This window comes from Stylophora pistillata, chromosome 10 (assembly GCF_964205215.1).
Source record: "Stylophora pistillata chromosome 10, jaStyPist1.2, whole genome shotgun sequence".
Classification (NCBI taxonomy): Eukaryota; Metazoa; Cnidaria; class Anthozoa; order Scleractinia; family Pocilloporidae; genus Stylophora; species Stylophora pistillata.
The window spans coordinates 22,177,990-22,204,971 of NC_142528.1; the positions used below are offsets into that span (position 1 = coordinate 22,177,990).

Here is a 26,982-nt window from a genome sequence, read left to right on the forward strand (position 1 = left end):
AAAAATGTTTTACTTAAAATAGAGGGAATTCATTCACAACGACGTCCTTCTACAGCAATTAATGACGTATCAGTTTATGAGTCAATATAGGAATGGTCTGTCTAAGAGCAGCTCCGGTTATAAAGGGGTGAAACTGATATGTATCATAAAATTGATATTGATATGTCGCACAAACACATCAGCACATTAACAATTTAATATCGTACTTACCACGATGCTAACGTTAACCTCTTTGTTGCTTTGTAAAGTGAAGCAGCCAAAGTTAGAATTTAAATCATCAGATGTCTATTTTAGGGTTACCGTTTGAACTTGTGGCGAACCTTAGCCTACCCCTGAGGCACTGAGATAAAGGGCTCCCCCTATCTAACAACTTATTGATTACTTGACTTTACAGAAAGTCCCCGGGAAGGAGGGTGAGAAATCGACCTTCAATCTGGTTCAGGATGTGCGATGAACTTCTTGAAACCGTCAGGCCATTTACAGCGGTCTTACAACGCAGCCAAAAAGACACCACTTCACGACATAAACTCGTTCAAGAAGACAGCCACAAAGTTGCGTTACTTAAGAAAGTGTGTCACGCACTCAAGAAAGTTTTTCTCTATATTTGTTTTCCTTAATAGGAAGAGAATGTTCTTAAAAAAGATGATATTTGCTTTACAAAGCAGACCAACACTAACGAGGTTAGAATAAACCGAACAGGAACATGGATGGCTAAACTTGGAGGGTGTCGGTTTCCATTCCGTGATAAAATTACGTGGAACGATATACTCAGGCAACTACATGTAAACGAACATTCTTGATTTTCTCTCAAACCGTGAAACGAGCGTAAGCGAAGTCTCCTTCGCAACGGCTCCGTGGTCTCGTCACGCAACGTGCTCTCCTTTCCGATGGGAGAGACACGTCACGCAACCTGCTCTCCTTTCCAATGGGAGAGAGAGGCGGGTTGCGTGATAAGACCATACAATGGCTGCAAAGGAGACCTGTGTTTGAGTTTATTTCAGAAAAATTGGAAGGTTTTTTTCTTTATCTTAAAGTACTGAAATGTGACAGCTACACAGTGACCAGTGTCCCAACTTAACCCATCCAGCCAAAATAAATAACTCTTGCATGCGTAAAAAGCCTAAATTCTTACGATTTCGGAAACTCGTGGTGGATTACTTTCAAACAGTTCTCTTTCTAAGATGGTTTTTTTTGCTCCAAACTTAGCAACCTGTTCATGTGACTTGCATCATAGCAAGAATTTATAAAGCTCGTAGTTTCAGGGAGAAAATCGGTTTCCAAGCGACAAAACTTTCGGAAAGTTCATATCGTTAAGAGTTATGTGTTTTGTTGGTTTTTTTTTCTTTATTTTTTTTTTCATTGTTATTTCCGATTTCCTATTTACATTTTAGAATTAAAGAGGAAGGAATTCTCCATTACTATCACCTAAGAGAAGCAAAAAAAGGCAAGGGCGTATTATAGAGATTTAGGTCCTAGTCACTTGATACGCTGAAATCAGTGTTTAATTAAGAGAGCAAACAAGGCGCCTACGTGAGGAAACATTTCAATTTTGAACTGTGTTTTAGGATTCACATTTGATTGAGATCGTGAAATTGAATAAAAACTGTGTTTGTTCCGAAAAGGAAAGAGGAGAATATTCATGCAAAAGCGAAAGAAGAAAAGTATATAAGCATCTATTTGTTAAACGAAAGCAGTTTACTTGATTGCTTCCTTCGAAACTGAGCTGGGATTCATGATTTAAGAATCAGGGAATTGTTTACATTTCTTTCTGAAGTTGTCCGATTTCTTGACTTTGGAAAAATATTTCTGAAGTGAAACTTCACAACTGGTTCTGTGTCGAGCAACAGAAACCATGTTTTGTTTTTCACCTGATCTATGATTTTAAGACTTCTTCAACACTTAAAGAGTTAGTGTCGTCGCGGAAATAGGGTAAGATGTTTAATACTCAAAACTAACATTGTTTTGCGATCTGAGTCGAAGCGATCTGAGACACTTAAAAAAGAAAAAGCAGATTACCTATAGCCTACCGTCATAACACCTTGATTGTTTTGTTTTGTCTTTTTATATATAGGGGCAACACAAGCGGTATCACACTGCTTACAATGCTACTAGCCGGCAAAAGTTATATTTATCAAAATTATAAACTGGGTAATAACTGTAGCGGTATCACACTGCTTACAATGCTATTAACTGGCAAAAGTTATATTTATCAAAATTATAAACTGGGTAATAACTGTAGCGGTATCACACTGCTTACAATGCTACTAACTGGCAAAAGTTATATTTATCAAAATTATAAACTGGGTAATAACTGTAGCGGTATCACACTGCTTACAATGCTATTAACCTGCAAAAGTTATATTTATTAAAATTATAAACTGGGTAATAACTGTAGCGGTATCACACTGCTTACAATGCTACTAACCGGCAAAAGTTATATTTATCAAAATTATAAACTGGGTAATAACTAGCGGTATCACACTGCTTACAATGCTACTAACCGGCAAAAGTTATATTTATTAAAATTATAAACTGGGTAATAACTGTAGCGGTATCACACTGCTTACAATGCTACTAACCGGCAAAAGTTATATTTATCAAAATTATAAACTGGGTAATAACTGTAGCGGTATCACACTGCTTACAATGCTACTAACCGGCAAAAGTTATATTTATCAAAATTATAAACTGGGTAATAACTGTAGCGGTATCACACTGCTTACAATGCTACTAACCGGCAAAAGTTATATTTATCAAAATTATAAACTGGGTAATAACTGTAGCGGTATCACACTGCTTACAATGCTACTAACCGGCAAAAGTTATATTTATCAAAATTATAAACTGGGTAATAACTGTAGCGGTATCACACTACTTACAATGCTACTAACCGGCAAAAGTTATATTTATCAAAATTATAAACTGGGTAATAACTGTAGCGGTATCACACTGCTCACAATGCTACTAACTGGCAAAAGTTATATTTATTAAAATTATAAACTGGGTAATAACTGTAGCGGTATCACACTGCTTACCATGCTACTAACCGGCAAAAGCTATATTTATTAAAATTATAAACTGGGTAATAACTGTAGCGGTATCACACTGCTTACAATGCTACTAACCGGCAAAAGTTATGTTTATTACAATTATAAACTGGGTAATAACTGTTCCTTGTTTAGACAAATTATTAAGACATTGTAGCAAGTGGCTTTAAAATTTGCGGTCAAAGAACCTTCACAGGCCGGCACTGAAACTCACTTCGCAAACCACTTCAGAGGAATCAAATTGGAACCAAGCGAGAGCCCAGTAATCAGTTTAGTTCTCGTTAGGGAGTTGTTTTGAGATCAGCAGCATTTTAAAGCATCATAATCCGGTCTGTTACCTGACTGCAATTGATGGTAAAGGGGCACGGTAACCTGACTCATTCACGCCAGCTAAATATTTTTAGTTAAACCAGGTTTAACTGAGTAAAATCAGTAATACAAAAGTGAAAGAATAAATTTTCTATATCGTTCAAGTAATCACTAACTTTTACTGATTTCCGTTGTGCTAAATATAGAGTCGACAAACATCAGTTAAAAACTCGAAGAAATCCATTTCAGACCATGTTTGACAAAATAGCTTTGGTGTGAGTAGGGTATCAGTAAATGACTTCAGAGTGTTACAGTAGATCTCTCTCTTGCCAATAATTCTTTTAATAGCTAAGTTTTGCTTTGTCAGTAGCTACAGAAAATTAGGATGAAACTCCGAGGTATCTTCATGCTTGGCGTTCTTTGCCAGCTTACAGATATTGCCACAGGTAAGTGAAGTTGAATGTTAGACACATTTTCTAACATTCTATAAGTACCATCGTGGAACCCTACGAGGGTTCCACGATGATACTTATAGAAAACCGGGGAGAAATTATGCGGTATAATTTGGTTTTATCGACTGAGTTGATAATGTGAAGTAGCCTCTTTAAAGAGCTGGCGCTTTAGGCGTTAACCAGACGAAGGTCTGACGCTCGAAACTTTAGCTTCAGAAATTACTTAGGGTAGCCAATTTGCATTATCGACTCAGTTGGTAAAACCAAACGATCTTGTAATGCCCCCAACGATGCTTCACCGCAGTTTCTTTTGAAAGTTGCTCTTTTTATTCTTTATGCGCCTTATCTGATTGGCTCAGTCAAGAAAAATAGCATTACATTCTCAGCCAATCAAAAGTAAAACTTATAAAAAAACCGAACTTTAATGTACCCAGTCACTCGGTTTTTCTTGCGCTTCAGATACTTTTCCAGTTTATCAAGACTAGGTCCTTCTAAAATTTACCTTACTTCCAACTGAATTACACCGTTTTTTGTTAAATGCTTTTGCATGTGTATATCACTGTCAAATCACGATTTAAGTTATTTTGAAACGTATCAGTCTTGCTTGTTCTCCACCAAGGGGTGGCATCACCTCACGTCAATTGCAACCGGACATATAACAAGCTGGGCTGCTTTAAAGCAAACTCCAAACCATTAGACACACTGCTGATAACTGACCGTGGAAAAGTGGATTGGAATAACTGGGAAGCTTATGTTCACAGGTAAACTGATTAGACATCATGTCTTCACCTACCAGTTCACACTTACTTGGAAAATCCCCGTTTTTCGCCACTTTCGCCACAGAATGTTCTCCTAGAGCTAAGTACGTCAAATAAACCTGTGTGGGTTTTGAATTCATGCGTCTGGTTGCGTACGAAAATGCTTGGCAGCGGCTTGTCTTAGAGGCAGCAAAAATAGCAGGGGGCAGAGGAGGTTTATGGATATTATCTCTTCAACTCGTCGCCGAAAGTGTCGCGCCTATACACCGAATGCAAATATGGCGTCCAATTTGAATTGCCATTGTTCTGGACTGACTAGCGTCGTCTTCACGTGGAAACACAAAAGAGGCTAGTGAGTCCAGAACAATGGCAATTCAAATTGGACGCCATATTTGCATTCGGTGTATTAATCTACGTTTTCTGTGATACACTGTAGCCTGGCCTGCCGCTGTGCCGAGGCAACACGAGAAAGAGGCTTTACACACTTTGGGCTGCAGAACTTTGGAGAATGCTGGAGCGGATCTGATGCAGATAAACAGTATAAGCGAGATGGCGAATCAGACAAATGTGTCATGATTTTCCAACAACCTTTTTCACTGTGCGATAACTTGAACGACCCCAGGGAATGTGCGGGATACCCGAACGTAAACTATGTCTACAGAATTGGTGAGTAAAAAATCTCTATATTTTTCTTTTGTAAGGAATCTGCATACCAGTGGGACATCTCAGAGTTAATTGTTCACTGGAAAGCCAGTCACACTATGGATATTTAAAAAAAACAAAGGGGACCTCAAGAAAGAGTTGACATCTCCGGAATATAAAAGATGCCTTTTCCAAAGATGAAATAATCACAAAGCTTTTAGAAAACAGTTTTTTTTAACAGTGAGCTTGCATTGTGTTCTAGAAAGTATTCCTTGAATAAAAAATCTAGTTTAAAGGAGAAAGTTTGCGTTCATGTTTAAACTGACCTTGTTAGCTTTCTTACTGAATTCTATGATCGATACATGTAACAATGTCTTTACTAGCCAAACAAAATTTCCCATTTAATTAATGTACAAAGTAAATATAATAAAGTTTAAAATGAAATTACCTGACTAGGTTGGAAAATTGTTGAAGAATTCCAAGGCTGAACTGTCTCTATACATTTCATTCTTCGTCAAATTTACATTCTTTTATTTCGTACGTATGTTCAGAAAATGATGATGAATGCTCGAAGAGTCCGTGCAAAAACGGTGGAACTTGTGTCAACACGCCGGACGGTTTCAACTGTAAATGCACGAAGGGATTTAAGGGGGCTCTGTGCAATGAAGGTAGCAACAATGTTGAAGTTAACATCTCTGTTTAGACATGCACTGAAGTACATTATATTTTATCAATTTGTATCATATATACATATTGATCTTTTAATAAATTAGATTGTACTTCTTTAAGATTACTTTGGTCAATACGTTTTTTTTCTCTATTACCATTCCAAGTGAAACATGTGATTTGATCGTGTAGTTTGATCGTCCGGGTAAAGTTAGCAGTGCAAAATCTTTGTGCAAAAATTGGTGATGTCTACATAGATAAACCTTGAAAAATTTAAGGACTTCCCAAAATAACACAAAAATGCATGCTTTCAGATAAATTCAATTTAAACTAAACGATATTAAGAGAAATATCTTCGAATCCATACACGTACGGCACTATGTTGGCAAAAATTTGTTGATATCAAAGTCTTCTCATGGTCTTCCTTGCCGTTTTTTTCCTTCTGGTCTTACCGAAAGGTTCCATCCGTAGAAAGCTCCAGCTGCCCACTTAACAAGTCACATTCTTGGTCAGTGTTTTGTAGATTTTCAGAATGGTGGCAAGTGTCCGAGGCATCTTAAATGCTCTAAACTCTAATTAACAAATGGTGAACGCCATAGCGTGTACTATTGAGTTATGGATACACGCTGACGTATGAACCAATTCATCACGCTTCCTGAAATACCGACCAAAATCCTCTTTATAAGGTCTGTATCCAACAACCGGTGAAAGAGTTCAGCAGAACTATGAACAAGCTGTGGTGTTTACCACTTGTTTTATAACATTACATTGATACATTGTAACAAGATTTCCCTTTTATTTAACAAATCTTACGTGATCAGAAAAAACAAGCGCGCGCGGAAAAATAGTCTCAGCATTTGCTCTCGTCAGCAGCATACACCCATGGGCAAATAGTAGATGCTGAATTAACCAATCAGAGCGCGCGCTTTGCTTTAGTTATGATATAACAACTCTTTAAGACTTTTAGTCTTTATAATCGCTTACTACTCAGAAAATTTTTTTCAACCCGGGTACATTATGAACAATTTAATGAGCTAATTACACTTGATTATTTTTTGCACGCTTGAAATGAAGAAATACGCTCGCCAAACATGACTCATTTAACTCTCTTTGCCTTTATCGGTTTAGATGTGGATGAGTGCGCAAACAGCCCGTGTAAAAACCAAGGCACCTGCGTTAACACGATTGGTGGATTCCGTTGTAAGTGTCCTCAAGGATTCAAAGGCGATCTCTGTGATGAAGGTACCTGATAGATACTGGATATAAAATACAAATAATTTGGATGTAAGGGTACAACAGAGTTGGAAAAGAACACCCGGTGCTCTTAGTTAAATCGAACCTTGTTAGTAAAATCTACAAAAGTTTCTTTCGGCTTTCGTTTGATATATTTTGTTTACGGTTATCAGTAAATTATTCCTGGGACCACATGTTTAGTTCATATATATCCAGGACCCCTGTCATAGACCAATAATGAAAAAGAAGCCAGAGTCCAAACTTCGTAGAAAATATGTATTAACTTGTTAAAATAGCCACAACTTTCGGCTTAAATAAAACACCTAAAACTTCTTAAATTTACAAACTGAGGGATAACAAATTGGTGTGAACCAAAACTCAAAAACAACAACCAAACTAACTCCGTAAAAAAAAAAAATACAACAACAACAACCAAGATACGAGCGAAAGGCCCACGTCAGTTTTCATTGCCAAGGTTAATTGGTTAATTTGTACAAAGGAGAGAGAGGAAGAGGACAATTAAAACTTGAAATTTATAAACGAAAGAGATTCTCTACAACCCCCCTATTTTACTCTTTCCCATTCCCTCACGGGGGAGGTGCACGGAAATAAAGATAGTACTGAAGAAAGGGAGGAGAGAATGCACTTTTCCTGCTCACTTTCATATTATCCCCTTCGTTTTGTGCTTCTATTGACTTTTTATCATCGGTCTTTAATTCAAAAAATAATAACAATCAGTCTGCTCTATTCAGACATAGACGAATGTGTCAGTTCTCCTTGCAAAAATGGCGGTAGCTGTATGGACACCTCAGGGGGCTTTACGTGTATCTGTGTGCAAGGATTCGAAGGAAAGCTATGTGAACAAGGTATTCTTTAATTGCTTTTTATGTCTCATTTTAACTGTTCTTTTGATTCTCCTAAATTTTACCGATTTTTGACTTGTTTTGACGAAGGTAACTAACAAACTGAGGCACGTTTTTATATAGATGTTCCACTTGTCTCGCACCAGTCCTCCCACGCCCTAGAGTAGTTACTTGCATTCCGGACGTGGGCGCAGAGTCTTAGGAGCAATGTAGTATGTCAATTTTCTGCCACATATAGACCACGTTCATAAATGGCTGCCGGATTATTGAATTAGCCGTACTGGCCTCGTTCTCCAGTACAAAATTCAAAAGAATACATTATCTCAAGCGAGGCCAGAAGGGCTAATTCAAATTTAAACAAAAGAATATTTATACGGCAGCCATTTATGAAAGTGGTCTATTGTGTTTCATTTCTGTGCAGATGTGGATGAATGTGTAAAGAACCCGTGTAAAAACGAAGGGGCATGCATCAATACCATTGGAGGTTTCAGTTGTAAATGCCGACAAGGATTTAGAGGGGTTCTCTGCGATGAAGGTAGGTTTGAAAGTTAAAACCGCACCATGAACTTTCCCTGACAATGCGTGATTAATGACTCTGAAGATAGGCTACAATTTTTCACATTTTTTATCCCTCCGCGATTAATCACCTGAGAAAAATATGCTGCTAGATTTAACTCAACCGATTAAACTGTAAATAGAATCGACCTGGAACGACTTAAGAGCAAATGTGGCCAAAAATCGAACATTTTCAAAATATGGTGGCAACAGCCAAAAAATCGATTCGGTTCATATTCTTAAGTTGGGTCGGTCTTATGGTGAAACGAAGCACTGCATACTTCGTTTGGCTGAATATCGATTTATTTTGGAGAAAATCGATAACAACTGAATTTCGCCAAAATGCCGCTTCTGAAGCTCGAAATTTCAGACGAATCTCGGAGCGTCGCGCCACGAATTGAAGACACTTGGACCAATAAAAAGTACCAAGTCTTGAAAAACAACATCAATACATGTGTTGACGGCAATTTGAGCAATTCTTGATCATTTATTTACTTAATCTAATCGAATTTATCCGACCCTCTTCTAACAAGATTAAAAATGGGTCAAAAGTAACCCGTTATTTAACTATGTGGTAAATAAAATAATCGACAGAAAATCTGGCTTTTAGAAGGCGAAGTGTGGTTCTTTTCGATTTCCAAAGGATTTTTTGGGGTAATGATTCTTTGCGATTTAATCAAATTTTAAAGTTGGACAAAATGAGCTGATTTGACGGTACCGTTAGTTATTCGAAAATGTACACATTCACAAGCAAACTTAATTGTTTCGCATTTTACATCCAGTCTACAGCTTATTTAACATAATATCATCTTACCGTTCATATTGCTGTATCCGACAAAAGGTGATTGCAGTCCTGAAATTGTTGCATCGCTCCCATAATAACGATATAACTTGGCAGAATAGTCAACGCCTCTTGATAATGAGTGTTTACAAAGCGTTTCACTGGGTTTCTCCATTTCCATTTCGTTGAAAAGGAGGTTGTAAAGTTACTTCACGTAAGAGATCTTTGTTTAAATATAGTCTTTAACCAAACCGCGAACCAAACGTTCGCGGAATTAATGTTGCTTGTTTAGAAACATGTTACTCAGCTCGTGTGCGGAATAACACTAATTAATTCAAAATGAGTCCGCTGAAATCGACAACGGCTCCGCAAAAATACAACGGGGAACTTAAGCACCGGTCGTTTTTGAGGGAACGGCAACTTTAGCGACCGAAAGAGCCTGGGAAGAGAACAACGTCGTTCCCGCCAAAATATAAACGTTAAGCAGCTAGACGAGGTTTGTGGCGGCGACGTGGCTAGCAAACTCTGTTCGCTTTTAAGATAAGCTGTGTGAGAGCATGTCATCCTTCAGTGAGATGAGAAATCTGCTTCTTTTTTTGTACGATAGTAAAATCATCAGTGACGAAGAATTTTTGACCTTGTACGAAAGTCACAGTTCCAAGAATCCAGAATTCCCTTACAGCTCATACCCTGAGTTTGATTTCGACCAGATGGATGAATCAGAGTGTTTAGCGGAGTTCAGAGTGCGAAAACAGGACATAACGTTATTGGCAAATGTCCTTCAATTACCAGACACTATCCGCTGTCCACAAAGAACGTGTCACCGAACTGAAGGGCTTTGTATGCTTCTGAAGCGCTTCTCGTATCCATGTCGCTATTCAGACATGATTCATCGTTTCGCAAGACCAGTTCCTGAGATAAGTATGATTACCAATACAATGATGGATCATATTTTTTTGAGCCATGGTCATCGTATTTCACAATGGAATTTTGATATATTGAGTCCGCCAATGCTACAGGAGTATGCAGATGTTATTCATGCAAAAGGTGCACCTCTCAGCAACTGCTTTGGGTTTATTGATGGAACAGTCAGACCAATTTCTCGCCCAGGCCAACACCAAAGAATAGTGTACAATGGCCATAAACGTGTACATTCCCTCAAGTTTCAGTCCGTCGCTCTACCAAATGGACTCATTGGAAATATGTATGGGCCTGTCGGTAAGTTATGTTCACTGGGATGCCATGAATATAAGCTGCCACATAAGGTTTCTTTAATTTATTAATTTTATTTATCCCTTTTTGTATGCAGAGGGGAGAAAACATGATGCAAGCATGTTGGTAGATTCCAATCTTCTCCAGGAATTGGAAAGGAATGCATTTTCCCCAACTGGCCAACCCATGAGTGTTTATGGTGATCCCGCCTATCCGCTCCGAATACACCTACAGGCCCCATTTCGCCATGGTGTCCTAACACCGACGAAGGAACAATTCAATTTTGACATGAGTTCTGTTAGAGTAACGGTAGAGTGGCTCTTTGGTGACATCATGAACGACTTCAAGTTTTTGGATTTTAAGAAAAACCCGAAAATTGGAATGAGTAGTGTGGGAAAAATGTATCTTGTATGTGCACTTCTTAATAATGCTGTTACCTGCCTATATGGAAACAAAACCTCAGAGTTTTTTGGTCTAGACCCTCCTTCATTGCAGTATTATTTTAGATAAATTCTCTCAAATAAACCGAGCAGAAATGAAGGCCATTTTAATTAAACACAAATTCATTAAGTACTTGAATTCTTCTTGGTGGTCAACAATGCAGAAGTGATCAAACTTGTAACAATAATAATGAATGAACTTGGTTTTTTTCGAATTCACTAAACGCAAGTAAATAATAAGACATCAATTTCAACAAATACCTGTCTTTTTTCTGAAACAAATAAACACTGACTTTACATGTTCATACTTAGGGAAAATGTCATTCCTTCTTCTCAAGAAGCTTTTCAATAACCGACAGGATGGCTTGATTTGTTTGTTGTTGTTGCTGTAAGACAGTCACCATCACTCGCTGATTCTGCTCTTGCTCTAGTCTTCTTAGATCCAGCTCTTGTTGTCTTAATTCTCGCTCAGTCTTGACTTTCTCTTGCATGAATTCAACTAGTGGTTCGGTGCGAGCACTTCTCCGTTAGCGCTTCGGTTTCTCCACGCATTCGTCGCCATTCTCTGTTGATTTTCGCTTTTCCGTTTCGCTGTATCGCTCTAAAGCTTTCTGCCTTATGTCCTCTGCCTTGCTTTTATCTTCTTTTTGCTTTCTTGACTGAGCATCACCAACTTTGTTTAAGCTTTCTTCTTTCCCGACGAGTTGTTCTAGCAAAACATCTATTTCAGACATATCGTCCACGGATATTCCACTTGCAGTTTCTTCTTGATGCATCTTAGCCTTATACTTCTTCTGGAGAAGAACCCATCGGTCTCTTACTGCCCTCTTATCTTTGAGATGAAAACAGAGTGTCTTCACTTGATTTAACTTTTCTGTGATCGATTCCCACCTTTCTCCCCTGGCAACACTTCCTTTTTTGAATGAAAACAAATCGCTCGCCAGGATTTCTCGAAGCAAAATAACATCATGATCTTCAGTCCACTCCATAGCTCTAAAAGCAAAATACGACAATTCATCTATTTGACCGATGGTCGAGGAAAAATGTAAACTTGTGAAGATAAACATAAAAATATTTTCCGTTGAAATGTCTTCGAAAGACTCAATAGTTAAGCTTACTTTGCCTTTCCATCGGAGGCGGGCGCCGACATCTTTTGCTCAAAGCTACGAGAAATGAAAATGTCCGTGTGTTTATCTATATTTGAGTATACAGTTTGAACAACATGAAAGAAAATAATTCTAAAAAGGTAACAAGAGCAAAATAAAATGTTACAACAAGTTTGAGACAAGCTAGTGAGGGAAAAATACTCACGTTCTGGATACAACGCCAAAATGAAGGTTCTCACGTTCGCGCGAAACGAAGGCGACTTGACAGACAACTCCAGAACGCCTACCGGAACAAAAAGTCACTTCCGGTCACCGTCGCCGTCGCAAAATAGCCTGGTGCTTAAGTTCTCTAACATTGGACTGTGAGCACGTGGCTAAAGGAACTATGGTCAAGTGTTACATGTGGGAAACAGGAGCAAACAATTATATTATTTAACTCCGATCCTTATTGAGTTAGATTTTTATTTAGTGAATTATTTTTTCGTTTGATAAAGCTCATTTTAGGACAAAAAGAACGAAAGGTAAACCTAGTTCGGTGATTAAAACCACTGCCTGCTACAATATTATTGTATTTTACTGTTGATAAGATTTCAACTTCCCTGCACTCTGACTTAATTTTCTTCGGTTGACGGTATGTTGTTTTCAAAATGAGTTCTATTCAAACCTATTAAATGAAATTCAGAGGGGTGTTTTTATCGTTAATCGCTGATACCACAGTGATGATCTATAAACACTTGGGGCTTTGTGTGAAAAGGAACCGGTCGAGATGACAATTGTCTTGAACAGAGGTCAGGATTTTAAATGATTTATAAGTATCTTTTACTGAGACGCTGAAAGATTGAATCGTATTTTTTTTTCTCTTCCTTGCTATTTTAATCGCTATATATGGATTGTTTGATTAATTACAGAAATTGCCTTGAAACTGGCATAAAACGAATTGCATGCAGAAAAAAGATGTGAACTCTGCAAAAGCAGTGAGTGTCGTTCTTCTCATAAGGATATCTGCTGCTCGTTGAAAACTTCAGTAAGAGTGCACTGTGACTTCGACAAACGATCCAGAAAACGGGAAACAGTAATTATACCTCTCCTTGTTTGTTTAAGGTGGAATGAGAGCCATTCCACTTGTCTCGATTTTCCGGGCCAAAAGACGAAGTTGACCTAATTCTTAGCCAAGCAACCGTATTCTCTCCTCCTGTTAACATACATACCATGACAATTTGTCCCTCGCCTTGTGAAAAGCTTGGTTTGGGGTAGACAAGAGGCTCTAAGTTCGAGGCGCCGAGTTCCTTTTGATATATCCAACCATGCTCAATAATATATCGCCATATAAAGCATTGATTGGCTTTGGACTTCGATAAGAAGTAGTCATTCACTTCTTAAATTTATCATCTTGGAAGGAAATAATAAGGAGATAGGCAAAAAATGGGTTTGTTTCCTTTCTTTTTTCTTGTTAAATCTAGATGTCAGTCTTTTCCCATTGGGCGTGAACATTTTGGTCTGACCAGACAACAGGCTTATGTTAAATTTGTCATTGCGCATGAGCTACGCTCTATGATATTTTGCCATATAATGCATTGATAGCTTTGGACCCGACCATATTTGAGGGCGATAGATCACTGCTTACTTGGCTACCTTCTTGGGAAAGAATACTAAATAACTAACTAGTTGAGTTAATTTTTCAAAGCCACTGTTTCCAAAATGCAAGTACCGTATTTGACTGATGTAGGTATACCGACTCGCGCCAGAGTCTGCTGTATCAGCTGGTGCAATGATTACTCGAAGCGTTTCTTGAGTTCTGAGATAAGCAGAAATGGTTTCATTTCCAGGCGTGAGTTTTTTTTGGACCACTGCCGGGAAAAGATGAGTGTGAATAATTTGAACGTGTGCTACCTGGGTCGTAGTCTTACTACTGGCACGAGTAACTTAACAAGGCACAGTAGCCTCTGGGGAAGAAACAGTACAGATATAAAGCTGTTGAACTTCGGCTAGTACAAACATTTCAGCGAAAGTCGTGGTTTTCCACGTTTGACCCTTATAAAACTCCTTTTAAGTAACAAATATTCAAACACTACACTTATCTTCGTTGCGCATCTGCAGTGGTGCATGATGGGCTATGCCCTTTCAGATCTTTCGCTCTTTTTTGTCCTAAAATAGGTTTCATCCATTCAAGTACCATGAAAACATTAAATTATGATACATTGAATCATGATTGGAATTAGATAATTGTTTGCTCCTGTTTCGTATATGTAACGTTCAACCTTAGTTCCTGTAGCCACGTGCTTCACAGTCCAATGTTTTATTTTTGCGTTTTATTTCAGTAGACCTAATTTTGAATTAATTAGCGTTATTCCGCACACGTGAAACATGTTTCTGAACTAGTTACATTCCGCTTACATTTGGTTCACGGTTCAGTTGTAGACTTTGATTTAAACAAAGATCTCTTACGTGAAGGATTTCAACGAAATGGAAATAGAGAAACCCCGTGATACGCTTTGTAAACAATCATTATCAAGAAGTGTTGACTATCCTGCCAAGTTGTTATATCTCTATTGAGGGAGAAATGCCCATTTTTAGGACTGCAATCCTCTTTTGTGATATTTCAATATGGACAGTAAGATGATATTATGTTAAATAAGCTGTAGACCGGATGTAAAATGCGAAACAATTGAGTTTGCGTGTGAATGGGTACATTTTCGAATAACTGACGGCGCCGTCAAATCAGCTCATTTTATCCAACTTAAAATTTGATTAAATCGCACAGAATCATTACCCCAAAAAATCCTTCGGAGATCGAAAAGAACCACACTTCGCCTTCCAAAAGCCAGATTTTCAGTCGATTATTTTATTTACCACATAGTTAAATAACGGGTTACTTTTGACCTATTTTTAATCTTGTAAGATGAAGGTCGCATAAATTCAACTAGATTGTGTAAATAAATAATCAAGAATTGCTCAAATTGCTGTCAACATATGTACTGATGTTTTTTTTTTTAAGATTTGGTACTTTTTATCGGTCCAAGTGTTGTCAATTCGTGGCGTGACACTCCAAGATTCGTCTGAAAATTTGAGCTTCAAAAGCGGCATTTTGGCGAAATTCAGTTGTTATCGATTTTCTCTAAAATAAATCGATATTCAGCCAAACAAAGTATGCAGTGCTTTGTTTCACTATAAGGCCTACCCAACTTGAGAATATGAGCCGAATCGATTTTTTAGCTGTTGCCACCAAATGTTTGACCGTTGGTAACATACGCTCTTAAGTTGCCTTTCCTTCCCGGTTTTTTCCCGAAATTGCCAGAGGTTTTATAGCAGAATGGGTGTTAAGCCACCTGTGTCGCACAGTTTCTGGATATCCCGCTTTTATTGGCTGTTCCAAGACTTCCAGTGTTTATTTTTCATATCGTATTTAATGGAGAGTTACTGTTTGTACTTAACTGAAGTAGAAACTGCTTGACGATATATCAATGATTTTTTGCATCCTAGAGAACGGACCTTCGTCAGAATAAATGTTAACAATCGTTTACCAAGGATCGAAGACAAACACCATAGGGGTGTAAAAAAAAAAAAAAAACCAAAAAGAATCGAAGCTTGAAGTTAACGATGAAAAGGCTAGACGCTGGCTGCAAATTGAAAACTTGAAAAAAAATCAGGCTGGGTATCTCAAGTTGGACAATTCATACCTTACATCTTTTGACAACTAAGCCTATCAAATTGAATTGTTATGTACATCTGTTTTCCGTAAAAAAGTTAAACTTATATCGATTATTGAAATTATTCTATTAGTTAATTATCTATGTATAAGGTTGGTGAAGCTGTTAAGTTATGAGTTTCGAGTGGGATAATCTCAATATCAAATTTTGTACGCAGTAGTTAGAAACACGTTGCTCCTTTTAGACATTGACGAATGTGTTAGTTCTCCATGTAAAAATGGCGGAAGTTGTAAGAACACACCCGGGAGTTTCACTTGTGCATGTCAACAAGGATTTGAAGGCAAACTATGTGAACACGGTATGATTTCTTTTTTTCTTCTTTAGAATTAAATTTAGATTTAAATTTATGAAAAAAGCTTTTTAATTTAAATAAACCCACGGATGAGGTTTTGTAGTAATTAGTGCCATGACGGTGTGTGCTTTCTTCACCGAAAATGATTCATTTATCTTTTTGCGTGATTGGTTCAGATGTGGATGAGTGCTCTAAGAACCCGTGTAAAAACGGGGGGACTTGTGTCAACTCGCTCGGAGGATTCAGCTGTAAATGTCGACAAGGATTTAAAGGAGCTCTCTGCGATGAAGGTAAGGGATCAATGTAAGAATATGGACAACTGCGCACCTACCCCTGCTCCCTCGACAATCAACTGATAACAAGTTAAGATTAAAGATGGGTTAAGGGAGGGGTAATTGTTCAGATTCTGACATTGATTCACCCAGGTAACAAGCAAGACTTGTTTTCTCATCTCCTTACCTCACAACCTCTCTAACATTTCCGCCCTCTTTGATTTTAATCCAAAGATTGGAGAAAAAGTTGCATTTGTGCACATTATGCAAATCCAGGATATAGTAGTGCTTTCTGTCTTATGATTTTCAACTCTTAGCGGTCCACATCCGGTGTCCAAATCAGCCGCCATATTTAATCAGTTCATTCATTTCTAGCTTCGCAACGCGAACTCTTTTGACTCGGTATTGCCCTTAGTCACGATTTTTTTAATCCTCCAGACGTAGACGAATGTGTCAGTTCTCCGTGTAAGAATGGCGGAACATGTACGAACACTCTAGGAGGTTTTACATGTAAATGTCACCATGGATTCCAAGGAAACCTCTGTGACCAAGGTATCTTTCATTTGTTATGTTTTTTTTTTTTTTTTTTATGAATCACATAATGTGAATTCTCCACCAGACCAGTAACAAAAGAGAGAAATTTTTCAACTTCTTCTCTCAAAACTCTAAAAGATGTATAAAGGCTGAGCCTTCTGAACGTTATTAATGTAATTATGGCCATAGGTTGATGTGCGATCTTGCCCAGCCTTTTCCAACATTTCAGTTTATAAAACGAAGCTCGATAGTTTAGCGACGAGTGAAAAAAAGAGGGAGACTTGGGTCGAGCGCATAATCCTGACCCAAGCCTCCCTCATTTCACTCTGCTGCCACTATCACGCCGCTGACTACTTCACTCCGTTTTGCCAACTAAATGCCCAGAACAGGCTGGATCTTATGTTAACATAACTTTCACGTTCTTTACTATTGAAGATATAAACGAGTGTGTACTCAGTCAACCTTGTAAGAACGGAGGGACATGCATAAATATCGTGGGTAGCTTTGAATGTAAATGCAGACGGGGTTACACCGGGACAAATTGTGAAGAAGGTAAATTTAACTTATAAATCACCAATCAATTTTTCACGTAAAATTTCTGTGCATCTCAGCCAAAAGTGCCATGCATAAATCGTTCGCTTAGTCCTAGATCCATGTCAGAGCAGCCCCTGCCAACACGGAGGAACTTGTGTGAGAAGAAAGCGTGGTTTTAAATGTAAATGTGTCCCAGGGTTTATTGGCAAACTCTGTGAAAAAGGTAAAGAAGGCTGAAAAAGTTACTCAATGAATATAAGAAAGGTTTTTTTATGTTAGCTGTAGTTTGTTGGTAAAATGTGCACTTATAAATTAATTTCTTAGCGAACTCCTTCCACATAGATCTGCTCTTTAAATTTCTAACGATCGCCTCTATAGCGTGCGCCTTTCATTGTCAACTTGGACCTCTAAGTGATAGGTCAGAAATTTGATGTGAAGACCTCGTACAATAAAGGGAATAAAGAGGTATGAGTCCGTGACTCTCGCCTAGTCTTGAAAGCTAATAAGGGTTAACGGATGGTTAAAGAAGAACGCAACGAAATGACCGAAAGAAAGACCCTTAGCGTCTCTTTGCACTTCACCTTCCCGTTTTACTCCTCTTTGCACAGGACTCTGACACTCTCGAGTTTCTGTAAAAAGAGAGACGAATGGGAACGAGATAGTCTCTCACTCTCACGAGGGAAAGTAACAAGTTGCTAGGGCCTCTCTTTTGCGCTCAGGAAAATCAAGAGAAGACCTTACAGAACGTCCGATATTTAGGCCCGACGGAGGTATTTCGAGAATCAGTGAGCGGGGCGGGGGAAAGGGATCGAAGGAAATACAAACGGAGCTGTCACTACCACGACGAACCTTGTTAATTAAAATATAAGACGTTGGTTTAAACACTCCAGCAGAGACCATTCCTATGCTTTTCCTGCAGATGAAGATGAATGTAGAAAGAGCCCTTGCCGTAAAGGCTCCACGTGCATTAATAATATAGGGAGCTTTCAGTGCTTGTGTCCCCCCGGAATGCAAGGGAAACTGTGTAAACAAGGTATCCGTGGCAATCACGTTTTATTTGTAGGCAGTATTGTCTTTATTTTGATCTTTTTGTTTTCAATGTGATGTTGAATTGCATCTGCGATGATATTCTGTGAGCAGGCCCTCTTATAAACGCTGTAGGACGCGCGCTTCGCGGGAGGATTTGAGACGAGTCGGGAAGAGCTTTGCCGGGGATCTGGTACTAGTGCTAGACCCCTAGCAGATTTTTTACCGGCTCGTTTTGCTTGACGCCCTACACTTTCCAGCCAGCCAAAGAAACACTCGTAACAAAGCGCTAATATATGAGGGCCTGCTTGGAGACTACTGCGATTAAAAACTTAAGGCCTTATTTCAAAAAATAGAATTATCTTTTTACAGACGTAAACGAGTGCCGGCAGCAACTGTGTTTGAATGGAGCCACATGTGTTAATACGATTGGTGGCTTTCGCTGCAAATGTAAGAGTGGATTCAGCGGAAAGTTTTGCGAGAAGGGTAGGTAAAACATACGGATATAAACTGTGCAATTCTAGACCATTAAATTTGATTTAAGGAAAATTGCTTCTGAACAGTTACGCCTGTGTTCCTTAATTTCCTGCGGATTAATCAGATGTCGAGGTATTTCCCAGTTCTCGATCAGCTGCATTTCCATTCATTGCGCGTGCGTTTAATCGTCACTTCACATAAAAATAAGGCAGTGGCTTTTCCCAACAGATGTGAACGAGTGTATACTTGGCTTCAACCCTTGTAAAAATGGGGGAACCTGTGTCAACAAACACGATGGATTTCAGTGTCTCTGCCCACCTGGCATTACAGGAATGCTTTGTGATGTTGGTATGATAATCAATGTGTTTCTACCATACACCTAAATTTAATCTCTAAGATCTTCCGAAGATTTTTCTGTTATTTTTCGATGATCTTACGAATATCTTTGTTTTCAAATGAGGTGTAACAAGCGAGAAGCATCGTTTCAGGTGGAAAGTACAGCCTGTGAGCTGTCTCCAATTATTAGTGCCAAACTCTTGATAAATCTCTCCCCGACTCTTCTGTGATCTTCCCGCGGTCAGAAAAACTTGCGTTCTACAACACATAACAAAGGGGGACGGCTCGCTAGCAAGCCATTAAGGGCTGTAACTCAGTACCTCACGCCCGCAGAAGAAACGTCTCGCTGTATTCGAGCCAAGAACATAAACTGAAGCAGTATCATTAGGCAAAACCTGCGTAACAAGCTCAGCTAATTGCAAGTGTGCATTGCACGTTTTCTTTCCTATCTGCGCCAATCTCTCCCAAAGGGGTTCAAAAGCCTGGGAAAGTCAGAAAAAGGGCATTCAACTGGTTATATTCGAGACTTCCACCGAGAGGTAACCTGTTATTGCGATTAAAATCTCGAGCGCTTCTTTGTACATTAAAACGATTTTTTCTCACAGATGTAAACGAGTGCAAGCAACGTCTATGTCAAAACGGCGCTACTTGTAAGAACACGCTGGGAAGTTTCGAATGCAAATGTAAGAGTGGGTACAGCGGAAAATTTTGCGAGAAAGGTGTGTTAATTTGAAATTGTTTTTTAACGTGTACAACATCAAAAATCAATGCTAAGGTCGTTCTGGCTTAAAGCCGCCATTGTTAATGAAGACGTGCATTTGAACATGAAGTCACCTTTTTTATTCTGCATACGTTGAACTCTACCACTGATTTCAAACAGGGTAGTGCATAGTAGGGAAATATCAAAATATAACACAGAGAAATTCATGAATTTTTTATTTAAAATACCTCCAACTACTATTGAGCGGAAGTCAGTAAAACGAGAGAGGTTTGGGTCGGAACGCATTCCCAAGCCTCCGTCGCTTTCTCACTTCTCCGCCATTATTGCCCTATTTATTATCTTGCTCCATTTTACTAACAACGCTTAGAACAGGCTAAGCACGTTTCTCTTACTTCACACTACGATTGGTCTAGAAATCTCGCCACACCCACTGGCTTTGTGAATCACAGCCAGTCAAGAGTTAGTCACTCGTTTTTGCCCACGCTTGCTTTTACTTTGAGCTCTCATTGACTCTTTATGATATTAACCTTTCCTCTGATTGGCCGGTTTGATTTCCGAAGTTTTGGTTTAAAAGAAAAAAAAAGTCAATGGCAATGCATGCTAAAAGCTTAAAGTGAGTTGTATTCTCTTCTGTTCACCAGCCACCTGCTCCAGTCGAGATCTGTATGACCTAGGTCTGATCATCGACGGCAGTAGAAGCGCTGGAAACAATGGCTTCGTTCAAACCAAGAAGTTTCTCTTAAAACTGATCGACCAGTTCTCTGTGAGTTCGCACAAAACACACTTTGGAGTAATACTGTACAGTAACAAGCCCCAATTGATGTGCGGATTTACAGATAAGCCATTTTACAACCCACTCTACCTCAAACTGGCGATCTTGGGTATAGAGTTCCCGGATGGAGAGGTGAGAACTGACAAGGCACTGAAAATGGCGGGAGAACAGTTGTTCAAGGCAGGAAAAGACAGAGAAAACATCCCGGATGTGCTACTCGTGATTACTAAGGGGAGAACTGGACAAGACAGCGAGCCATATAAGGATGTTCTAAAACCTCTTAAGGTTTGTGTAGTCTAAGAACTCTCTCACCCTATCAGATATAAAATTAAAGCTACCACGACGCGAGCACTCGCGTTTTCCCGGCGCTTTCCTTTGTTCTGATTGGCAGATGTAATTACATTGGTTTCACGAAAACCAAAGTGTATAAGCTCTAACAGCTAATTGACTATGTTGTCATGTTAGGATCGTGGTGTGAACATCATAGCTGTTGGAATTGGAGATCAAATCAGCGTGGATGAGTTGAAAGAGATCGCCCTGGGAAAAAGTAACAACGTCCTACACGTTCAAACAATTGGTAACCTCAGACCTGAGAAACTCAGCGAAAAGATTCACAAGATTTGTTAGAATAAGTTTATCACTGCAACGAAAAGCAACTGGCAATATATGAGAACGATTCTTTTTACTACGGGAACATAAAATCTTTCAATATGAAGAGATTTAACTTGTTTGATTTAAGTCTTCTTACCATAAACATAAACTACTTGTGATAGTTGCAAACATAAAAAAAAAAAAAATAAAACAAAAGGGGGTAGCTATTTTGGTTTGCGTCAACGAACTCATTAAGCTTTGAAAGAATAAACCACATTCCGTAGTTGCATACAGAGTTTCAAGGAAAGAAAAGGCTAGTTATCAAACCTTCAACCACAAATAGCGTACAGTTGATGAATTTAAAAAGGATTACAAAACAATATTTACCTACTAAAATGTGCAAACTTTGCTGACCCGATGACACTCGCGTCAGATGATAAGCGATTTAAAGTTCTGGAGCATTCAAAAGTAAAACTTTCATCTCTCATTGTTCCATCCTACAGCGATTTAATGAGATCTTGCTTTGTCTTTCCAATATTTTCTACAAGATTTCACGGCTGGTTCTCTGGAGAAGGTCATTTATTGAATCTCTGGAACTAAAACGTCATTCTGACCGAACAGTCTTGTCCCATTCACATAAGGTCTAGTGCTCTCTTCAAAGGAATAGGTCAGGTGTGTCACGTGGCATGTAATCGACCAATCATGAGTCAACGACCAAAAACGACGGACAAGGCATTAACTAGAGGTCGATTACCAACTAACTGTTTTACTTGCCCGCCGACGCAATTCACAAGTCTCTCTACTAAACTAATAATCTCGAACAAGACACACTGTTTCGCCTCAATAGAAAGAATGCAGCACTCGCATGGAAATAAGTTAATCCAGGAGCCCAGGTAATGAGCTTCTAGCGAATCACGCTATTCAGATCAATCCCATCCTCGGAGACCCAGGGGCTGTGGGTCGATTTCAAGTTAGGGCGTGAAAAGCCCCTGGGGACATTGTTTTACAAGACAAGTTCCAAACGGTCGCAGTCGTTCTGCCATCTGATTGGTGCCAGAAAATCTTTGAGTTTTTCTGCCCAATCAGAGTGAAGTGTGCTTTAGAGTCCTTTCGTGTGTTTTAACACGGACATATACCAATAGCTCAGTTGCTCGCTATGTTTGTTTGGACCGTGCGACGGAGATTTGCTTGAGGTGAAAAGTTTCAGTCTCGGGCCTCTCGGCACACAATGTAAGAGAAATCGATCAGATTGTCAGCGAAAATCTTACCAGAAATTATACTGAATACTTTCGCAGGTATCACTAGAGAACGTGTTTTAAAGTTTGCGAGGTTTGTATACAACACGATGGTTGCAGTCATTGATATGTCGTTTTAAACGTCTAGCTTTTTTGCATAATTTGCTGTGACTGAAACTTTGCCAATCCCGTGAAGTTATTTCGTCGCACGGGCCACGCAGGTATGTCGAGCAACTGGCGCTTTCACCTACGTAGCTTTCTGCTTTCTGTGCGCGCCAAAATCTAATCTTAGTAGTAAAGTCGTTCACAATACGGCCAAGGTTGCAGATAACGTTAAGTTCGTGGACCACATCCAGCAAGTGCTAAGAGAAAGCTTAGCTGTGTTTCCGGTTAGCTAATTAAAATCTGAACAAACACTTATTAACGAGAACATCGTGGGAAGGAGAGATGTTTTCGGGAAGTTACCGAAGGGGTTTGGAAAGAGTTTAATCTTTCAACAGCTGTCTATAGTGTTGAAATTCTTGAGCTAGGAAGGCCACGGATTCTCTTCTAGTCCCTTGGTCATTGACATTTCACCTCTTCTGTCGATTGTTGAAGACCAAGTTAAATACCTTAGATCCTTGGAAATCGATCCGATGCTGTTTTCGGTGGGAAAAACAAAACCTAAGACCAAGAAATATTGGATGGGAAGGGTGGGTTTGCTTAATTGCAAATGTCAGCTTAGTAGTACAGGGTCATCTACCCACATCTAATAAGCAAAAGTTTCCACGCTCAGCTTTTCTTTTTTTTCAAGCGAAGATGAGATTAGATTTTGGCACGCACAGACAGTTGCGCAAGTACCAGTTGCTCGACATACCTGCGTGGCCCGTGCGACGAAATAACTACACGGGATTGGCAAAGTTTCAGTCACAGCAAATTATGCAAAAAATCTAGAAAGATTTAAGCTTAAGGGCCTGTTTACATGAGTGAGGGTGCCCCTACATAGTAGGGTGACCCTTCTCTATTGTAATTATACTGCGTGTTTATATGTGAGGTAGGATGACCCTAGGGGTAGGGTGACCCTACTGTGTAGGGACGAGTTTTGCCGCCATTAGCCCATGTAAACGCAAAACCTAGGGCTATCCCTAGGGGTAGAGCTATGTCCAGTCATTCATAGCAATGTTATATTGGGCTGAAATGTGCTGGCTAGCCAGTTGTAAACGCTGTCTTTCAGCCATTAGAGATATCAACAACAAAGCACAAAGTTGAAAAGAAGGAACTAAAGAAGCGAGTGCCGTAAGAATCAAATTAACCGCCAAAACTTTATCTCCCGCCGTCATTTTGTTGTTTTCTTTGCTGGGTGACCTGGCTATAGTGTCAGCCCTCGCCCCTAGGGTTTCAAATTACCATGTAAACGCTCGGTATCTTCAACCCTACCAAGTAGGGTAACCCTATCCCCTAGGGGCACCCTCTTCCCATGTAAACAGGGCCTCAATCTCGTTTAACGTTTAAAGCGACATATCAATGACTGCAACCATCGTGTTGTGTACAAACCTCGCAAACTTTAAAACACGTTTTCTAGTGATACCTGCGAAAGTATTCAGTATAATTTCCGGTAAGATTTTCGCTGACAATCTGATCGATTTCTCTTACATTGTGTGCGGGACGGAAACTTTTCGCCTCAAGCAAATTTCCGTCGCACGGTCCAAACAAACATAGCGAGCAACTGAGCTAGTGGTATATGTCCGTGTTAAAACACACGAAAGGACTCTAAAGCACACTTCACTCTGATTGGGCAGAAAAACACAAAGATTTTCTGGTACCAATCAGATGGCAGAACGACTGCGACCGTTTGGAACTTGTCTTGTAAGACAATGTCCCCAGGGGCTCTTCACGCCCTAACTTGAAATCGACCCACAGCCCCTGGGTCTCCGAGGATGGATCAATCCGTACAATAATCAACTCCCAATCAACGAAAAAAAATCAGGGCACCGTAAAGCTGGAATGAGCATGGGGACGAGGCAGCCATCGACTCTGCCCCGTTTGCGTGTCATGCACATGTCATGTTTCCTCTTGACCTAATAAAAAACTCATTTTCCATTAAGCCAAATAGAAAAGTCTAAAAATAAAGAAAAAATGTATTTTTTAGCTTTTCCAAGAAGGGTTGTTACTCTGTAACCTGAAACCATTCCCTGTCAAAACAGTTTCTCGTTACGTTGTAACACAACCAGTCACAATTTCACACGATTCCAAGCATGACATCAGCGTAAAAAAAGTTGCATTTCATCTGCATGAAAGAAGAACGCCAAATTATTCTGTTAATCTTCCTATTTACAACAGTACGATATTTACACCATAAATATTTTCTTGAAATATACAAAATTATTTAAATAGATCCCACTCTTCATGCCAACAGTATCCATAGTACAAAACGGTTAGTGCGTTGATTGACAACTGTCGATCGATCATCGATGGCGGCTGGACATTCGATGAACAGACATTTGTCTTGTGGGTGACGGTGGAACACGTGACGGAGGTGGCGGAGAGACTGGGGCAGGCAGGGCAAGGATTGTGTTGTCAAATGTTACCTAACATGGAAAACGACACAATAAAGTATGTTACAAGCTGACGATTGCTCTTACCAACAATAAGGTTATTGATCACGGGAACCTTGCAGTTAGCACCAAACTTGTAAGATGTGAAGTAATTATACTGCCTGGCTCACCAATAAGTTCATTGTAGCCAATTGGCCGAGCACCTAGACACGAAATTAGAAGTTCTGGGTCTAGAGTTTTGCTCTTTCCCACATTCGTGACAAAGACTCCTCTTAATGGAAAAGCAAAACGGCAAGAGATCACATCCAAGAGTATACAAAGGTGTCGCAGTCGTCAATACTTTTAACAGAGAGTAAGTGCTCCGGCAAGAATAGTTTATGCTTAAACAATCGGTTAGTAATCAGTTAGGAATTTATAAGCAACTAGTTATTTCACTCCCGCACAAACGCTTCGAAACATTCTCATAAGCCTCTTCTAGCCCAATGCACTTCTGAACACTTACACTGTTTCTGGTCACCGGTCCCTCTCCAGGGATCACTGTACCACCAGACTGTCTGTTCAAACGAGACCAGGTGGCTTTAAGTTCCTGACGATGCTGACGATCTGAGAAGAAAACATAACCGGGTAAATAAGCGGTTTTTTTCATGAACTTGTCGAGTTAATCTCCATACCAACAACGTTTTAGAATTAACGGTGCTACTTTTTTCTTGTTTTTCACTTTTTTTTTAAAGATCTGTGGTTAATAAAGGGAGAAATTTAATGGCAGTTTGTCTCACCTGTTGCACGAAGAAAGCCTTCACCACAGCTTACGCAAACATACTCATCTCTTTCTATTTCGTCGAAATTGGTGATCTGAATGAAAACAAAGTTAAAAGTTAACCAGATGAGCTACAAAGACGAGCTTCACGAAACTCGCGGCGAGAATGCACGTGGCACGAATACAACTGAAGATAAGCCAGTATATCGTGGCGTGACTCATGACGTAAATTTTTCTTATATTCATGCGGTTACATGTTGTGAAGAGGGTTAGCTTTTCCTTAGAGCAAACAAAAACGAAGAATATTCAAGAAAGCCTTTGCTGATTTTCTCACCTCGTCGCCATCCAGTGTAAAAAGTCTCCTAGCAGCGCTACTTAAGTTCAAGCGAGCAGTACTTGCATCTAACAACTGAAGAATTATCAAAAATAATAGTCAAAGTTGGAAAAAAGGCATTAACGTAATGATGTTTTAGTACAGCCATGTTTGAGCTCCTTCAACTTAATTACCAAAACTACAACTAAACCTACATTATTACAAATTATCTCAAGAGTTGTTAGCCCTTATTTTTTTTCCGTTAGCAATTCTTTTCCGTTATGGAGGTGGGGGACGATGCCTACATTTAAGATTTTCTGCTTATCAACACTTTTCATTGGTGTCTCCAAAGTTTCGCCAATCAGATCAAAGATAGCCTGACAGGAGGAGAATTCATGGTAGTCACATGGTACTAAATGAACCAATCAAAATCAAGTAGGACAGTGCCTTAAGCCAGAGCGGTATTGTAGCACTTCATCACTAGTTGTCGGCTTGTTGAATTCCTAACCAAGCATAGGAAAAATTTTAATAGGAACAAAAACAAACCTCTTGCATGGTGGCCCCAAAAGCAGCTACACTTCGTTGCTTTCCCTCACCATTCGGAAACACGTTCACTTTCACCTGCATAAAATTCAAAGGAGGCATACATTCAAACCTAAGCTAAATAATATAATGAAAACAAACAAAGCCATTATAAACAAAGAACAAAGACACAAACACAAATGATAAGTTAGATAGGTTAATGATGACATATTCTGAAGAGTCAAGGAACAGAAAAACCTGTTGTTTCCGACAAATAAAGTGGACAATGCAAGAA

The 26,982-nt window shown here is 39.2% G+C and overlaps 3 protein-coding genes and 1 non-coding gene across 5 annotated transcripts in view; 2 read left to right on the forward strand and 2 right to left on the reverse strand.

Moving 5' to 3' along the window:
- Positions 1–1,789: 1,789 nt before the first annotated feature.
- LOC111329932 (uncharacterized) lies at positions 1,790–21,553 on the forward strand. 2 transcript variants are annotated; one of them, XM_088736406.1, is made up of 19 exons: positions 1,790–1,929; positions 3,724–3,802; positions 4,428–4,569; positions 5,003–5,232; positions 5,760–5,876; positions 7,003–7,116; positions 7,860–7,973; positions 8,392–8,505; positions 15,956–16,069; positions 16,240–16,353; positions 16,774–16,887; positions 17,305–17,421; positions 17,513–17,626; positions 18,323–18,436; positions 18,802–18,915; positions 19,135–19,254; positions 19,848–19,961; positions 20,605–21,020; positions 21,201–21,553. In XM_088736406.1, the coding sequence occupies exons 2-19, from the start codon at positions 3,742–3,744 to the stop codon at positions 21,360–21,362; spliced, it is 2,505 nt and encodes an 834-aa protein (XP_088592532.1). In that variant the 5' UTR covers positions 1,790–1,929; positions 3,724–3,741; the 3' UTR covers positions 21,363–21,553. The 2 variants fall into 2 exon arrangements, with proteins under 2 accessions (XP_088592532.1, XP_088592533.1); XM_088736407.1 differs by having other exon boundaries at positions 1,809–1,929; positions 3,727–3,802.
- On the forward strand, positions 9,849–11,259 carry LOC148722253 (uncharacterized). Its single transcript, XM_088736408.1, has 2 exons — positions 9,849–10,524; positions 10,616–11,259. The coding sequence occupies exons 1-2, from the start codon at positions 9,864–9,866 to the stop codon at positions 11,026–11,028; spliced, it is 1,074 nt and encodes a 357-aa protein (XP_088592534.1). The 5' UTR covers positions 9,849–9,863; the 3' UTR covers positions 11,029–11,259.
- On the reverse strand, positions 11,259–12,209 carry LOC111334270 (uncharacterized). Its single transcript, XR_015992578.1, has 2 exons — positions 12,077–12,209; positions 11,259–11,951 (listed from the first exon to the last, which is right to left on the reverse strand). It is a non-coding gene; the product is annotated as an uncharacterized LOC111334270 (transcript).
- Positions 21,554–24,660: 3,107 nt separating the features above from the next.
- The window catches only part of LOC111329923 (doublecortin domain-containing protein 1), a 31,432-nt gene continuing 29,110 nt past the window's right edge, over positions 24,661–26,982 (reverse strand). The window contains exons 36-40 of the mRNA XM_022934691.2: positions 26,712–26,786; positions 26,187–26,261; positions 25,872–25,947; positions 25,598–25,698; positions 24,661–25,128 (exon numbers count right to left, since the gene is read on the reverse strand). Coding sequence (XP_022790426.2) covers positions 25,006–25,128; positions 25,598–25,698; positions 25,872–25,947; positions 26,187–26,261; positions 26,712–26,786 — 450 coding nt within the window. The 3' untranslated portion in view covers positions 24,661–25,005. The remainder of the gene's footprint in view (positions 25,129–25,597; positions 25,699–25,871; positions 25,948–26,186; positions 26,262–26,711; positions 26,787–26,982) is intronic.

Coding starts and splice junctions, on each gene's coding strand:
- LOC111329932 (XM_088736406.1), top strand. CDS start 3,742: ATGAAACTCCGAGGTATCTTCATGCTTGGCGTTCTTTGCCAGCTTACA. Junction 4,570..5,002: donor TGGGAAGCTTATGTTCACAG/GTAAACTGATTA, acceptor GATACACTGTAG/CCTGGCCTGCCGCTGTGCCG. Junction 5,877..7,002: donor GGGGGCTCTGTGCAATGAAG/GTAGCAACAATG, acceptor TTATCGGTTTAG/ATGTGGATGAGTGCGCAAAC.
- LOC148722253 (XM_088736408.1), top strand. CDS start 9,864: ATGTCATCCTTCAGTGAGATGAGAAATCTGCTTCTTTTTTTGTACGAT. Junction 10,525..10,615: donor AAATATGTATGGGCCTGTCG/GTAAGTTATGTT, acceptor TTTTGTATGCAG/AGGGGAGAAAACATGATGCA.